This window comes from Scyliorhinus canicula, chromosome 9 (assembly GCF_902713615.1).
Source record: "Scyliorhinus canicula chromosome 9, sScyCan1.1, whole genome shotgun sequence".
Taxonomy (NCBI): domain Eukaryota; kingdom Metazoa; phylum Chordata; class Chondrichthyes; order Carcharhiniformes; family Scyliorhinidae; genus Scyliorhinus; species Scyliorhinus canicula.
Genome location: NC_052154.1, coordinates 133422693 through 133439503, shown reverse-complemented (window position 1 = coordinate 133439503; position 16811 = coordinate 133422693). Strand labels below are relative to the sequence as shown.

At 44.7% G+C, this 16811-nt stretch overlaps 1 protein-coding gene across 8 annotated transcripts in view; it reads right to left on the bottom strand.

The window, feature by feature from the left end:
• Positions 1-16811, bottom strand: part of myrf (myelin regulatory factor) — a 380450-nt gene that overhangs the window by 109062 nt on the left and 254577 nt on the right. For 5 of the 8 annotated variants that reach the window (XM_038807647.1, XM_038807649.1, XM_038807654.1 and 2 more), the window contains exons 6-7: positions 5157-5427; positions 4552-4652 (exon numbers count right to left, since the gene is read on the bottom strand). In XM_038807647.1, the coding sequence (XP_038663575.1) occupies positions 4552-4652; positions 5157-5427 (372 nt within the window). The remainder of the gene's footprint in view (positions 1-4551; positions 4653-5156; positions 5428-16811) is intronic. The other 3 variants (XM_038807648.1, XM_038807651.1, XM_038807655.1) reach the window with 1 other exon arrangement.

Here is a 16811-nt window from a genome sequence, read left to right as displayed (position 1 = left end):
TCCTCTATTCAGCAGCCATTTCGCCAGCTGGCGTGGGAAGCCACACATCTTACTGCAATTAAGCCACAGTTGTATCCAACCTTAGTCTTTGTACAATTGATCGTGCATCAGTTGCTCACAACTTTCATTCCACCATTTTGGAGGGTTTGTTTCACCAGATTACCCTTCAGCATCACAATAGTGCCAGAGATCTTCCAGAGGACATTGTCAAGTATCCTAGAAGGTCTGGACGGATATCACATGGATGATGTTCTGATCCATGGATCTACTGGGACAGAACAAGACACCAGACTGTGAGCTATGTTTGCCGCACTTATAGGAAGCAGGACTCGCACTCTACAACAAATTCAAATTGTCGCAGCCAACTGTCAAATTCTTTGGGCATATTGTAGATGCATCCGGTGTCAGAGTTTATACACAGGTGACAAGAGCAATCGAGGGGTTCCCAGCTCCTCGGAATGTGACTGATTTTCAGAGATTCATGGGTATGGTAAACAAAGATGGAAAGCTCTGACCGAACCTAGCCTTCCTCAATGTGCCCCCATGCCAGCTGTTATGACAGGACAATACACAATGCTGGGAGGAACAGAGGACTTTTGAGAAAATTAAAGTGATGCTGATATCATCTGATATTTTAGCTCAATATGGCCCAGAACTACCCCCTACCATTGTTGCTGATATATCTTCCAAAGGATTGGGAGCGGTACTACTTCAGATACAGACAGTTGGAAAGCAGGGGACAGTTTTTTTTACACCCATCCCATTCACTTACAGAGATATGTAGGAACGGAGAAAGCATTAGCTGTGACATGGCCTTTTGAAAAGTTTGCGGGTTATGTTCTTGGTCTCCAATTCAAGATAGAGAAAGACCACAAATCTTTCTTGACACTCTTAAATTCTAAGGGATTAGCAAAAATACCTTCACAAGTACAATTAACATTGAGGCTAATGAGGTTTGATGCAAAGACAGAGTATGACCCGGGAAAACAGTAGAATACAGCAGATGTTTTATCCCATATCCCTGTGGTAAGACCTAAACACGGTAATGTGGTCCTTGTTGAAGAAGTAGAAACATTTGCATTGACAACAACTACAACTCCACCAACATCAAATCTGCGACCAAATTATATCAGAGGTGAACAGAAATCTGATACAGAATGTGCTCAGGTCAGAGATTACTGAATGCCATGCAATCCCATTCCCAGAGAGGACAGTAGTGAATGATATACTCATCTATGTTGAGAGATTGATCATTTTGGGAGTTCTGAAACTTGGCACACTGCAATAATTGCACCAAGGATATTTGGACATCATAAAATGTTGAGCCAAAGCAATACATTCTCTTTGGTGACCAGAGCTGGGATTCTCCCTAAATGGGGCTATGTCCCCACGCCTGCCGGAAAACGGGCGCGAATCACTCCAGACTTTTTTTGAAAAGTCAGGAGTGATTCTCCGGTTTTGAAAGGGCTAGCAGAGCCCCGATGTGCGCCCCACAGCTCCTGCTGCCGATACGGGGCCCTGCACTTCCAGCCGCGGGTCCACACAGGCGCGCAGTGGCCGGCCGCGAGTCCACGCATACACACGGTGGCCGTTTTCGCGCCGGCCCCCACGCAACATGGCGGAGAAGCGGGCCAGTGTGGGAGAAGATAGGCCCCGCCGGATCGCGCGCGCCCGCCAATTGGTAGCCCCTGATTGCGGCCTGTCCGTTGTGGAGGCCCCCCGGAGTCTGATCACCCTGCCCCCCCACCAGGACGGCCAGCGCGGCCACGAGTCTGAGCTCCCGCCGGGTGGAATCAGGTTGGAACCATGGCGGCGGAACTCAGCGGGAACTTAGTCGATCGATCGGGGAGAATTGCCGCGGAGGCCTCTTCCAACGGCCCCCGACCAGCGCCGCATCAACCGTGCGCTCGCACGGCTGGCGGCGATTCTCCGGTCTGCGGAGAATCGCGTCCCGGCATTGTGGGTCTGTGACCTCATTCTCCGCCCCCACACCGAGCGCAATTTCGGCAGGAAGCTCGGAGAATCCCGGCCCATGTCTCTCAAAGTATTGGGAGAGATGATATCAAACCGTATTACCTGCACTTTCATTATCAGGAGACAAAGGAATCATTGATGGCATCTTTCTTCCCATCATGACCATGGGAATATTTTGGAAGAACTTCTCTGAATACACAGGTAAGATATTCTTGATCATAGTAGATTCTTATTCCATATGGATAGAAGTCAAGGAACTGCAGGGTCACACTTCTGGAGCCGTGATCTCAGACAATGGACTGTAGTTTGCCAATGTTAAAAAGTCCATGGCACCATAAGGATTTGTCCATACTACCAGCTCACCAAGATACTCTCAAACCAATGGTGAAGCTGAAAGAGGAGTGTGTACAGTCTGAGAAGCATTGCTGAAGAACAATGACATTCAACTTTCATTTCTGAGCTAATGTTCAACTCTGCTCCAAAATAGTTTCGCACCATGTGAACTCCTCATGAGAAGAAGACTGAGAACTCAAATTCCTCAAATTCCTTGCACTCGCTTGGAGACCCCATGGCAAGGAAGTCACTGAAAGGTGTTTCTTAGTCAAATTAACATTTTCCTTACCTCAGCAGACTCTATTTGGTGTTAGGACAACAAGACCAAGAATACCATAGGAAAGAAAAGGGAGACCACTGTTGCACCATGTGGGCCAAGAAGTGAATGGCATTGGCCGAGGACTCTAGGGAGCCTAATCCAAGGCACACAGTTTTCAAATGAACCATGGTGTGGGAACATCAATCTCATAAGGAAGCAATGGAGATGGTTTTCAAGAATTTAGTTGGGACAATAAAGAATCCATTGTGTGCATCTGTAATACTTTAGTAAATTGTTAATCTAAATGGATGGAAGTAACACTGCAAATGTTTCTCATCCCTTGCGGGACACCTTAGGATCCGAGGCAGTCCAGTTAAAGGTGCCAGGAAAAGCTTCTGATATGCCATTTATTTATGCTTCAATACATGCTTTGAGCAGAATAGTTTCACAGGGCTAACAAGATATAACTGGGGCTGTTCTATCTGTGACCATGCCGATCAGAAGAATGGCAGTGCCTGTGCCCAGAGCCAATTGTCTTCAAAGAACAGATGCAAACATCACTGTCAGGTGGCCCACTTCCTGAAGGCCTCCTCACCACTGCAACTGCCAGGTTGGTAGAAGCTGGTCCTCCTGGGACAACAGCTACCCTGAAATCTCGGGTCATGAAGATAATCTTCCCAACCACCTGCTTCTTGTCACAGAGCTCTTCATAGGACTAGCAGATTAGGAACTTGAGTCAGTAAGATAACTAGCACAAAGGGTGGCTACAATATTACGTGTTTCCAATATGCTTGCAAATATAGGTTTTTTGGAACGGATTCTCTGGTATGTTCTGGTGAATGGTATTGTTTGAAGTAAACACAACTTGATCAACGTAGAGGTGCGAGTTCATTTTGGAGTCTTCTTTCAGGTTTTGCCAGTTGGACAATACTACGGAAATATAAACTTCTGTCTTATGAAGGACTTTGCAGAAGTGATAGTGCTAATCTTTGTGCAAGTGTGTTGGAGCAAAACAGAGAGGCATGAATGGATTTTATTTCGCAAGTCACCTTTTAATTATTCAAAGTTCCTGCTCCTATTAGATATTTCAATGTGGTGAAATAGGCTTATGATGTGTCATAGAATTTTTTCATAGAATTTACAGTGCAGAAGGAGGCCATTCGGCCCATCGAGTCTGCACCGGCTCTTGGAAAGAGCAACCTACCCAAGGTCAACACCTCCACCCGATCCCCATAACCCAGTAACTCCACCCACACTAAGGGCAATTTTGGACACCAAGGTCAATTTATCATGGCCAATCCACCTAACCTGCACATCTTTGGACTGTGGGAGGAAACCGGAGCACCCAGAGGAAACCCATGCACACACGGGGAGGATGTGCAGACTCCACACAGACAGTGACCCAAGCCGGAATCGAACCTGGGACCCTGGAGCTGTGAAGCAATTGTGCTATCCACAATGCTACCGTGCTGCCTTAAAGGGGGCTTACTTATTTGGAGATGGCATACTTTAAGAATGTATTTTCCTCCGTTCATTAGCTCAAATTCATGCCAAAATGGGCAATAGCTCAGAGGAGAGACCCAGCTTGAGAATCAGTGGGGCCATATGTTTCTATCTTTGTCCAATGTCCAATTGCACATGCCTTTCTGCAGAGATTCACTGGATAAAATTAACAGGGAGAATCCCACCTTACTAACTCCCTTCCTAACCCATGGCCACTTACATCCTAATGGTGAGGAACCAACTGTAACTTCAGCTTAGATTAGCTAACACAGCACTGATTGAACCTGAAGCTGCCTGGTCTGTGGCCCAGCACTACACTGCCCAATGTATTATTAGAGAAGCTCTACATCAGCACATTCAATGACAAAACATCAACATGTCCTCTTCCCTGAACTGAAAAATAAAAATGTCATGTAATTATTACTCTGAACTAGAGCTAAAATAGTCACCAGATGGAATGGAAACAAAGATGAAGCTCCTACCTGGCTCTTGTTTTATCATTCCGTTTAGTATCTGGGTGTTTAAAGTATTTGGAGGAGAGTCTGAATGTTTCCGCTTCTTGGCTGGGTGCACAGGAATACCACTGTAGAGAAGAGATATCATTAGGGTCAGATGGCAGAAGGGTGTGACTAAGAGAGTGAGAGATACATTGAAAGAGAAATCTTAAGAAAAACTTCATCCATGCATTCTTATCTGAAAGCTCTTCCTTACTGGGCTCAGAATTAGAGATCATTCGCAACTTAGATACTTCACAACTTTCACTACATAGTCATCATAAATAGGATGACTTTACAAAAAGGTTAGGGTAGCTACCAAATTAGCTGTAACGAAACAGCATATCAATCTGCTACTTAACTGTTGAGTTCCTTTATTTGCGCTTGATGAACAAATGCATTCAGAACACAATCAGGAATGAAGATTATGAAGATTATGTTGAGTGGTTGAAGAAAAAGGATACTTTTTATATTAGAGTGGTCAGTCTCAGCAGTACTCAGTATATAAACTCAGACTAAATCATACATCAAGACACAACATGTGCATATATACACACACACACTTTCTAAGGCTATAGTTTCCTGCATCTTACTCTGATCCATGATGTTGCAGAAGCTGGTGAAGCATCTGTGACTGCTGGGCTTGATGGAGTTCACTTGGAGATATTCCAGATACTGGATACTGGGGCATTATTGGCTCAGGCTTCATGTACATCTCCCGTGGCACATTGGGGTAGTGGTTGCTGGGCGGCTGATGAGGGTGTTGTGGTTGGAGATGTGCTTGCGCAGGATGTTCCAGACGAGAAGGAAGCGTCATGTGACATAAATGCTCAGGGGTCATAGTGCGAAGAAGATGAGACTCTGCTGAAAGAAATAAGCAGGTTTCAATGCTTTCCAATTTGATATGTTTGAGCAACTTCCCTTCACACTACGTTTCACCTTATTGTGGATTTGTTTGAAACAGATTGAACTTGCAAATAATCGGCAATATCCACCTTGCTGTCACCCTGGGTAATTCTAAATGAGTAACAAACCTGTGAAATTAGAGCAAGTTAACCGTGGCTCGGATTCACGCCCTTGAATCAGGAGGGGGAAATCCCTGACTCTACAACCCGAACTCGAGGGAAAATATCCTGTATGTTCTAATTTTCTTTCCAGGGAGAAGGGGGTGAGTGTCTACATAGGGGGTGGGATTCTGTCCCTCCGCCCCTTGAAACAAAGCAGAGGCAACCACAAGCACTCCACTGTCATAATGAGTCATAATCAGCCATGCAGCACAACTCCTAAATAAATAATCCTCAGGTTTATGCCAATGGAGTAAAATAGCAAGCATTGATTTTTCTAAACTGCAAATTGCTTCTTTTTATTTTAAAAGGCAGAAAATGTAAATGTTTGGCAGCTTGATGGTTCCAATGAGTTTATGCACTTTTTACACGCAATCATGTCTACTTTCAACAATCGTAAAACGCACTTGACCTCTTCCAAATGGCATTTGACCTCTCCCAAATGATATTTGACCTCTCTCAAAGGACACCATACCTCTCCCAAAGGTGTCCCTGGACCTGTCAAAGAGAGTCCCTTACCTCTCCAAAAGAATACACTGCATCTGTAAAAAAACTCTGGTAAGTTTAGACCATCTCCACAAAAGTCCACAAACAGATCACGTTTTGGACATCCAACGAACAACAATTGGATCTGTTTGAAGGCAGTTTCACCTTTACATGTGGAGCTGCCCCTGTGAACCATGGATGTACAAACTACAACCAGAACCTGTTCCCCTCCCTGGCAAAAATAGTGGGTGCCAGGTTTAAGGGCAGAAATTCCAGATTGGGGCTCCGGAACATTTTGGCTAAGTCGGTGACCCTCTCTGTCTCCTTGAAGGTCAGGCCCAAGGCTTGAACAGCCTATACAATGCAACTCTCTTCCCTGTTAATCAATTCCAATCATATTCAAACATTCTTTTGGAGACTAAATACATTGGCTCCATTTTGTCTCTCTTTAAGTTTTAATTGTCTTTTCAATGTTCTCTCCTCTGACAGGAAACTGCTGATTCTTTGGTTTCATGGGATTCATTTCATTTATTGAGGGAACATTCTCAAAATGCTCAGGGGTCTATTTCTTGTAGCTTATGCAGAGAACCTCCAGCTCAAGCGCAGAACAGATCTGAGGGAGAGGGAAGCTCCCTTTAATTGATCTGTTCCCACTAGGTATCTATCAACTGACCTCAGCAGAACAGTGGATGTTGTTGAAGGACAGGAGTAAACTTGGCTGTGATGACTCCATGGATTCAAACGCTGATATCCACAATTGAGCTTCATGCATGAATAGTGACTACGTAGGTGAGGAAGCAGAGGATGAAGTCCGAAAGAGTTTATTATTCAGAAGAGGGAAAATTACACATTTAAAAAAATCTTGGATGACTGTAAAATAAATTAAAACATCTTTTTGCATTTCATCCAAATGGGGAGGAGAAATGCAAGCAGTGTCAGAAAGCTGGGGCAACTTTGTGTGGAAATTGCTCTGAAGTTTACAGTATTCCACATTTTATTATGTTTGTTCTGGCACTCTGCCAAACTAACGCAGGGAGTTTTTCCTTGACATTAGCACATTACAAAGTGTACTGTTTCTTATCATTCCGAATAACTCTCTCACTTTTAAAAGCACATTTCTTAAACAAACAGTTGTTATAAATTGCCTCTCTAATCTAGATAACCCTTTGAAAAATATTCTCACAAAAAATTGAGGGAATTGGCTCAGGTTCTCAACATCTATCTGAATTTTCTATTCTTTACCTTACTGAATTACAATGAGTGACGTGTGTGTTGTTGAACAGAACTGGATGCCCAGTGCAAGTATCAAGCACTCCCAGGTCACAGACAGCAGACCTGAGCAATCGCTGGCACGGATAGGGCCAGAGTCTGGAAATCCAAAGTTTCAAACTCCAGAAAATCCATCCTGTTTGCACCTATGCTTTATTTGTGGATCTGTCCGGTTTGTATTTTGTGGAACTGAAAGATTAAAAAGGACTTGTTTTGAAGGGCAATCGCCTCTGTAGTGGTTAAATGCTAAAGAAGAACTAGATTTATCAGTATCTGTTACTTGTAATTTAGCTAGGTTATTGAGAATATAGATCCAAGTTCCCCTATCTCCCTCTCCACCCTATCATGGCTCCATGTTACACACCTATGGGACTCATCCAGGCAAAACAGTGTCTACTTCTAAGGAACAGTGCTGTTCATATATGGAGGAAAGATCCCCAACCTTTCCCAACAATGTGCTCCATCTCTAATGCAGCAAGGTGACATTTCTATTTTTCCTACTTTGCTATAGTCCTTCGAGACATGATCTTCAGCTTGGTGACAATCAATCGCAGCTTAAGGAACTAATTTGAGACTTCCCAAACCCATGTACAGGGAACAAAGGGCTCAAACTTTGGGTGGCCTGGTTTAAGGATGCAGGGGTCAAAGTGACTATTATCTAAATTTGGCGCAGTAATTTTATCTTCATGAATGTAGCATGTCCCATGATGCTTCCTTCTTCTTCACATCACCTTTGAACTCAGTAGGGGGCAGGCATCAGGCCCTCAGAAGAGAGTGGGAACAGGTGGCCAAGAAATTCAATTCCTGGTATGTGGATCTGAGGATATGGCAGCAATTGCATCTTCTACCCAGTACATCTCTAGCCTCTCAATGCACAACACCCCCCCATCACCCACCCAGCAGTGCTCCCTGGCACTCAAGACTCAGGCCGAATGTTCAGATGCTCCATTTCACCCTCTAACACCTACCAATGCTTTCAGCCTCACACCTACTTCTCATTGCCCCCACTTACCTTCAGCACGGTAGGCACCCAAACAACGCCACACAATCACTGACATTCTGCCTTCTCTCCTGCAGATCAAGGTGGTATATGATAGAAGGGAGCAGATAAAGAGGGAGACAAGGATTCTGCAAGTCCTGAGCCTCATGGAGGAGATGGCTATCAGCATCATGGCGTCGGCTGCAACAGAGCTCATAGCATCCAGTGTCTCTGAGAACATTGAGAAGGATGATAGCTTACTGCCTAATGTTCCTTCTCGCCTCATCCTGATATCAGATAGGATGAGCAAAGATGCTGATGGGCTGACCATGGGCTTCCTGCTTTCCACATCACCCACTTCCATCACACCAGCCTTCCCCTTCTGATTTCCTGCTTTCAGGCAATCAAGAAGTGTTTCGTGTCCAGCCACAGCAAGGAGGAAGACAGGGAGCCACAACACAGCGCTGATGAAGAGGCCCTATCACTTGATCTGACACTTGGAGGCAAATACAGAATTGGCATCAGCACAGGCAAAATGTCCATAAATATGATTATAGAGTAAGTAGCAGATTCCATGTCTCCCATCCTTCCCACAGTTGGCCTGACATGTATTCGACTGGGTGGTGCAGCAGTTTAGACACTGGCACTTCATGAATGGAAGCTAGTGCACACAGATGGAATTAAAGTCTCCTCTACCAACTACCTGTAATACTGTGGGAAATCTGTTTGGGATGGCCTCAATCTAGTTCCTAGAGAGCTCAAAGCTGAATAAACTCCAACACCAATTGGCATTAATGGATATTACTGTTGGCTGTGAGTTAAACACTCTGATGTATTGAAATTAAGAAATGATGTTGGGATATTACAGACAAAGCTCTACCTGACCTTGACCTGGGAACAATTGATGGACAGATTTTCTTATGTACCTAAGCACTTTCAGAAATGGATATCAAGGTGTATATCTTTTCAATGAGAGTGCAACTTGGGAATATTTCCCTAATTGATAGCTCTCACTTGGAGTCCAATATCTACTAACTCCCCACCCTGTCCCATACACACCAGTACAGTTGATACAGAGTTAGCATTAGGATAGTTTTCCATTTCCAACACCAGCCATCGTCTGGCCTCTCTGAGTAGAAGTTGCACTCTTTCTGATCTGTGGGAAGTAGATAAAATGAAGGGTTCTAAGCTCCCTGATTTCCAGGTTTAAGGGCTCTGGTTTTAGTGGCTGATAAGGGGTTGGATTCTCCATCCCGCCGGTGGGATTCTCCGTTACGCCGGCCGGTCAATGGGGTTTCCCATTGTGGGATAGCCCCACGCCGTCGGGAAACCCCTGGACTGCTGACAAAACAGAGCATCCGCCGGTGGAGAATCCCGCCCAAGGTTCCTGCCAAACATTGGCAAAATCTTAATAAACAAGTAGATACGCACATACAAATCAAGGCTGTTGATGTTATTCTGACAGTCCCTTGACTAAAGGAACCTTCTCAGATGCCAGCCAGGCTCTGTAAGGTAAGTTCAAAACCATTTCTTTGGTGGGATCAGGAAGAGCAGGTCTGCTCCTCAAGGAGACAGAAGTCAAATCTTGGTCTCTGCTGCCCAGCCACTCGTTACACTCCTGTCCTGATTTATCCTGCTGCTGGCAGTCTTCCCTTGATTCCAATGGGTAGTCTTTTAATCTTTATTCCTTAATGGGATGCCACACAGGGCAGCAAAGAGTCAACCACATTGCTCTGGATTTCACATGTAGGCCAAACCAGATAAGGATGGTGAATCAGATGGACTTTTTCAGCAATCATGGTTACCATTACAAAGACTAGCTTTATATTCCAGATTCATTCCCTAAATTCAAATTCCACCAGCTTCCATAGTTTGATTTGAACCCATGACCCCAGAGCATCAGCTTGGCATCCTGATTACTAATTGCTTCTATGCCACTGTCTCCCCTTGGAGAGCGGTTGACATTTAATGGCTCTCAAAATCTTCTAGTCACGACCATGATGATGCCCATTGGTGTTGGGGCCAGGAGATCCCGCCAAATGTGTGAGACATCTGCGCTTCAGTAAGGGGTCTTCACTAAAATCTGCCATCTGCAACCATAGAGCAGGGCGAGGACCGCGTTGCCATGGGCTGTGAAGATGAACTCCTTCTAGACGAGAACTGGAGATATTCACAATACTTTGCAGTTTGTATTTCCATTGTTGTGTGAGAGAAATCACAGACACTCTGTAGTAATTGAAAGCTGACTACATTCCACTCTGACAGCAAAGCAGATGAGTAAGCAAGCTTCCCCATGGTGCAAGATATCATTGAAAAGCGCACATGTGGCTCTGTGGGCATCACATGTCAACTCTGAGATGTACTGCAATTGAAGTGCATTCCAAACCACATCCAGCCTGTGTGTGATAACACACAGTATATCATGCAGATCAATGCCAGTGACCCTGACAGCAGTCACAATGCCTCCATCATGTGGTGGTCCTCTGTGTCAGCTGCATTGGAGCCACAATGGCAAACAAAAGTCAGCTTGTGGGCATCAAGGACCATCCACTGAACACATAGCTAATGACTCCAGTGTACAGTCCACACTGCATGTGTACAGTATGCAGGCAGTGGATTCCATATTTCCAAAATAAATGATATACAACAAGGCATTGATGCACTGAAACAATTGTTTCACTGCCTGGAGTACTCTGCAGTACTCGGCTGAGCGTGTCTCAAGATTTGTGGTGGTCTGTTTGATGCAACACTTCACCATCATGAGGGGACAATCCTTCACCTTACAGTGAGCAGCTCAGGAGCAGGAGTGAGAGGAAGATGAGCAAGGGAGAAATCTGGACAACCCCTTTCTGGTCAGGCTGTCCAAGAAGAATTTACCTGAAAGTAATACCAGCAACCAGGTTCCCAATTTCCCATTTACTAACAGTTTCACATCTTACCTTCCCTCTGTCCCTGATCAGAAAATACAGTGCAGAAGAGACCCTTTGGCCCATCAGGTCTGCACCAACACGTGAAAAACTCCTGACCTACCTACCTAATCCCATTTGCCAATACTTGGCCTATAGCCTTGAATGTTATGACGTGTCAAGTGCTCATTCAGGCACTTTTTAATGGATGCGAGACAACCTGCCTCTGCCACTCTGGCAGTGCATTCCAGGCTGTTGACCTCGATCAGGTTGCCCCTCAGTCTTCTCTGCTCCAGCGAAAACAACCCAAGCCTATCCAACCTCTTGTCATAACTTAAATATTCCAACCCAGGCAATTTACTGGTTAATCTCCTCTGCACCCCTTCCAGTGCAATCACAACCTTCCTATAATGTGACAATCAGAATTGCACACAGTACTCCAGCTGTGGCCTCACCAAAGTTCTATATAACTCCAACATGACCTCCCTGCTTTTGTGATCTATGACTTGATTATAAAGGCAAGTTTCCCATATGCCTTTTCACCATCCTATTAACCTGCCCGCCTGCCTTGAGAGATCTATGGACAAACATGCCAATGTCCTTCTGTTCTTCGGAACTTCCAAGTGTCGCGCCATTCATTAAATATTTTCTTGTCAAAATTCACACTTTTCAGAATTAAATTCCATCTGCCACTTGCCTGGCCATTTTACCAGCTTCTCTATATCTTCCTGTCACCCAAAACACTCAACCTCACTGTTGAACACCCGGTCAATCCCCCACATAGTCACCAATGCTGTTTATACAGACGATGAATAATAGGGCACCCAGCACTGATCCCTGTGGTACGCCACTCGACACTGCCTTCCCGTCACTAAAGCAGCCGTCTGTCATCACTCTCTATCTCCTACAACTAAGCCAATTTGGAATCTGCCTTCCCTCAGATTACCCTATATCTCATGTGCATTTGTCATCTTTATTAGTCTCATATGTGGAATGTTGGCAAAGGCTTTGCTGAAATCCATACAAACTACAGGGGCAACTAGGGCAACTACAGATGGGCAATAAATCATGGCCTAACCAGAGATGTCCACATCCCGTAAAAATGAATTAAAAACCCATCAACTTCACGACCCTCTTTTGCACACCTGGTCACATGCTCAAAAACTTCAATCAAATTTGTAAGGCATGACCTCCCTCTGACAAAGCCATGCCGACTATTCATGATCAAACTTTGCCTTTGCAATTGGAGTTAGATTCTGTCCTTCAGAATTTTCTCCAATAGTTTCCCGACCACTGGCATGAGATTCACTGGTCTGTAGTTCCCTGGCTTATCTCTACAACCTTTCTTAAATAGTGGAACCACATTAGCTGTTGTCCAGTCCTCTGGACCTCCCCTGTGGCAAAAGAGGAATTAAAAATTTGTGTCAGAGCCCCGGCAATCTCCTCCCTCACCTCCCACAACATCCTGGGACACAAATCATCCAGACCTGGTGATTTGTCCACTTCTAAGCCTGCCAAGGCCTCCAACACCTTGTCACTCCCTAAGTCAATTTGCTCAAGAACCCCGCAGTGTCTCTCCCTGAGTTCCATAAGTTTGTTCTCATTCTCTTGGGTGAAGACAAATGTGAAGTATTAATTCAACACCCACCCACAGATAGCCCTCTTGATCCCAAATGGACCCAACTCATTCCCTGGTTATACTCTTCCCATTGATATGATTATAGAATATCTTGGGATTTTCCCTACTTTAACCAGCCAGGGCTTTCTCATATCCCTTCTTTGCTCTCCTAATTGCTTTCTTAAGCTCCATCCTGCACTTTCTGTACTTCACTATTGCCTCCATTGATTTACTACCCCTGTACTTGCTAAAAGCCTCTCTTTTCCTTCTCATTATATCCTAAATACCTCTGGTGATCCATTGTTCTCTGGGCTGGTTACTCCTTCTTATCACCCTTGAGGGAACATGTTGGGCCTGTACTCTGCCATTTCCTTTATGAACGCCCCCGAGTGCTCTTCTGTAGGTTTCCTCACAAGTGTCTCTTCTCAGTCTACCTTAGTTAGGTCCTGCCTTATTTTACTAAAATCTGATCTCCCCCAATCCAAAACCTTTTTTTGCAACTTGTCTATCTCTTTGTCCACAACAAGCTAAAATTGTATTCTGTTGTGGTCGCTATCATTAAAATGCTCACCCATCAACACCTCAACCACCTGTTCGGCTTCATTCCCCAGAATTAGGTCCAAATCCCTTGTTGGACCCTCTACATATTGACCTAAAAGATTCTCCTGTACATTTTAAGAACTCCACTTCATCTAACCCCTTAACACTGAAAATTTCAAGTAATGTTGGGAAAGTTGAAATTACCTAATATAATTACCCTATTGTTATTATTTTTACACAATGGCGGCACAGTGGTTAGCACTGCTGCCTCAAAGCGGTCCCCGCCCCGGGTCACTGTCCGTGTGGAGTTTGCTCATTCTCCCTGTGTCTGGGTAGATATTTTAATATTACCTGATGTAATACATATATTACTCTTTTGAACCAGCCGAGTTGTTGAAATGAGCAGTAGGCTTCTTTTAAAGATAAACTAATTTATTGAGTAATATGAATAAATATTGTGAGCTCTTTTACTTAAAATCAACTAGTAAAACAAAGAAACAATTGTTGAGATAACTAATTAAATTATACAATACAATGCTTTGATAACAAATAACTTTTTCTCTCTCTAGCTTTACTATGTCAGTTCTCTATGCACTCCTGATACACACTCCAACAGAAAGAGCTAGAAAGGTATTAATATAGGTCCTGATAGTGAGACATCTAGTGTTCAATTGCCCGTACAAACATTACATATATCGATCACGTATATTGACATACAGAGATCACTACAGGTCTCAGCCCCACAACCCAAAAAGATGTGCAAGGTAGGTGGATTGGCCACCCTCAATTGCCCCTTAATTGGAAAAACATGATTGGGTACTCTAAATTTATATTTAAAATATATATTTTTACACACCTCCATGAATTGCCTATTTATTCCTCAATTTCCCGCTGATTATATGGGGATCTATAATAATCACCTAGCAATATGGCTGTCCCTTTTTTATTCCTAAGCTCTACCCACAAAGCTTCATTTGATGCCTCTTCAAGATGTCTCTCCTAACTGCTGTAACTGACTCCTTAACTAAAATCCTGGAGTCACGTGACAGCCACAGTAGCGCCTATCTACTCCTCTGACTATCTACTCCCCTATCACATTTGTTTTTCTTCTCTTCCCCTCCTCCTGTACAGACAGGTTGCTTGTGGTGCCGGTAGCTTGTCTCTGTCCGCACTTGCTGGGAGAACCAGCACCCCTCATCAGTCTCCAAATAGAATACCGATTTGCAAGCAGGATCCCAGGGGACTCCTGAACTACCTGCCTGTTTCTTTTGGACTACCTGGTGGTCACCCACTCCCTTCCTTCCTCAAGTCCCTTAAGCTGTGGCGTGACCGTCTCTTTAAATATCCTATCCACGATGCTCTCAGACTCGCGGATGCTCCACAGTGTCTCATCAGTGTCCATTTGACCACAATGCTAAAAGGCAAACACAAAATAAACAATCCAAACTAAACTTCTAAATCAAATATCTACTATGCATTTTCTTAGTGCCGCCCTTCCATGTGCCTTCCCCATATTTGTCCAACTATGCAGTGCTACCCAGTGGCTGCAGAACGGCTGGTGTCAGGATACTGACTTTCAGTGGGGGAGACTGCAGATGGCCTTGGAGTACAACTTCGAGCAGGTCTGGGCCCAAAAGGCCTAGACGTGGACTGAGGATCTCAGCATTGATAACAGCTGTCTGGGCTGACAGATGACAGCAACGGCAGTGGTGGAGTGACAGTGGTGACAGGACGCATGCTGTCATCCTGAGATGAGACAATGGGTTCCTGCTCCAAGGAGCCACGGCCACTCCCTGAGAGCAGCATCTCTAGTAATCTGCTGATAGACAGAATGCTAGACTGCTATAACACCCGACAAGTCCCTTTGCACATTGCAATCCACTGCAGTCTGAACTTCCATCACAACAATCAAACTTCTGGTGGAAACTGATATGCTGCACTGAAAGTTGAGACATTGACCATTAAATACTGCATCATGGTTGGGTCCCCAAGTATGTTGATACGATTGGCTACCACTTTCATGTTGGACAGGATGGGCTCCGGGTTCTATATAAAACTCTGCACCTGGCCGATGCTGGATTCCTCCATACCACCTACATTCACTACAGACCTTCTAGCAGGTCTGCCAATACACCAAGCATTTTATTGTGCCTACTCATCAGCCAGCGTCTGGGCCATGCCAGATCAATGTGCTCCTCTGAGCCCTTTGTAGCAGAATTTCTGTGCAACTGCCCCCTCCAGTGAGCTGGCACCTGTGTTATCCTTGCCTTGTGCCCTGGCAAGAGATTACTCACTCCCTATGTTTCACCACATGCAGGTTCCGCCTGTATGATATCCTCTAAAGTATGCGCGGTGTCAGTATTTGAGCTGATGATTGTGAGATTGAATTCCAGGTGCTGTATCTTCATCACCACTCACTTCTTAGTGTTTCTCCACTGCCTTAAAGGAGAAAGAAATAAGAACGATTGTAGTGAGGGGAAGGGGGAAAGTAAGAAATGCAGGCTTTCACTGCCTGCATCTGTAAATCAGAGGAGATTGTGCGATGAGGGCGAGGAGGGATGTGAGAAGAAGGATGACATGTGACTGATGGTTTCAGCATCTTCAGGGTAAGGATAAGTAACCTTGCCTGCTCCCCTCCAGTTAACTCCTGCTGCCTTTAGATGTGCTGCATGAGAGAGTGAAGTGTGACAGTAAGCGTGATATAATCTGTTTGGCTGGTATAGCTGTCGTAGTTGAATAGCTGGCAGTGTAAGAAAGATGTGGATGCGAGGCTTGCAGCAATGTTAATTTTATGAAGCACGGGAAAGTCTGGTATGAGTCATGGTGACAAAGATTGTCGATAGGTGAGTGTTGTGGATGATCTTATTGAACAGGCTTGAGGGGCCGAGTGGCCTACTCCTGCTCCTATGTTTTTAAGTGATAAATTGAGCAATATCTGAGGCTTGTGGGGCAGCTGGTGGGATATGACATTTGAAGATGCATTCACTGACCTTGCCATCCGACTGACGCCCAGAACCTCTTTCGGCACCATATTCTGATCCTCAAGATCTGACTCTTGCCATTGACCTCCAGGGCTATTATGAGAATGTTTCAGTAGGGTCTACTGTCTCCTCTAGACACAGTGCATCTTTCTTCCTTTGTACCTTCTCCACCAAGGCCTCAAGTGCAGCTTTTGCAAATGTTAGAGCCTACACTCTTCCTTGTTGTGACATATTCTTGTCTTTCTCAGGTTAGATTCTCACTGGCTTCCCAGTACCAGCCACAATGCACCTCTCCTTTAACCAGTGCAGATTAGCTTTAACTGGTGCTCGCCATTCACGCTATTGACATTTGTTCAGATGTCCAGCCAATCAACAGAATGGTTAGCGCTGGATACTGAAATCCTG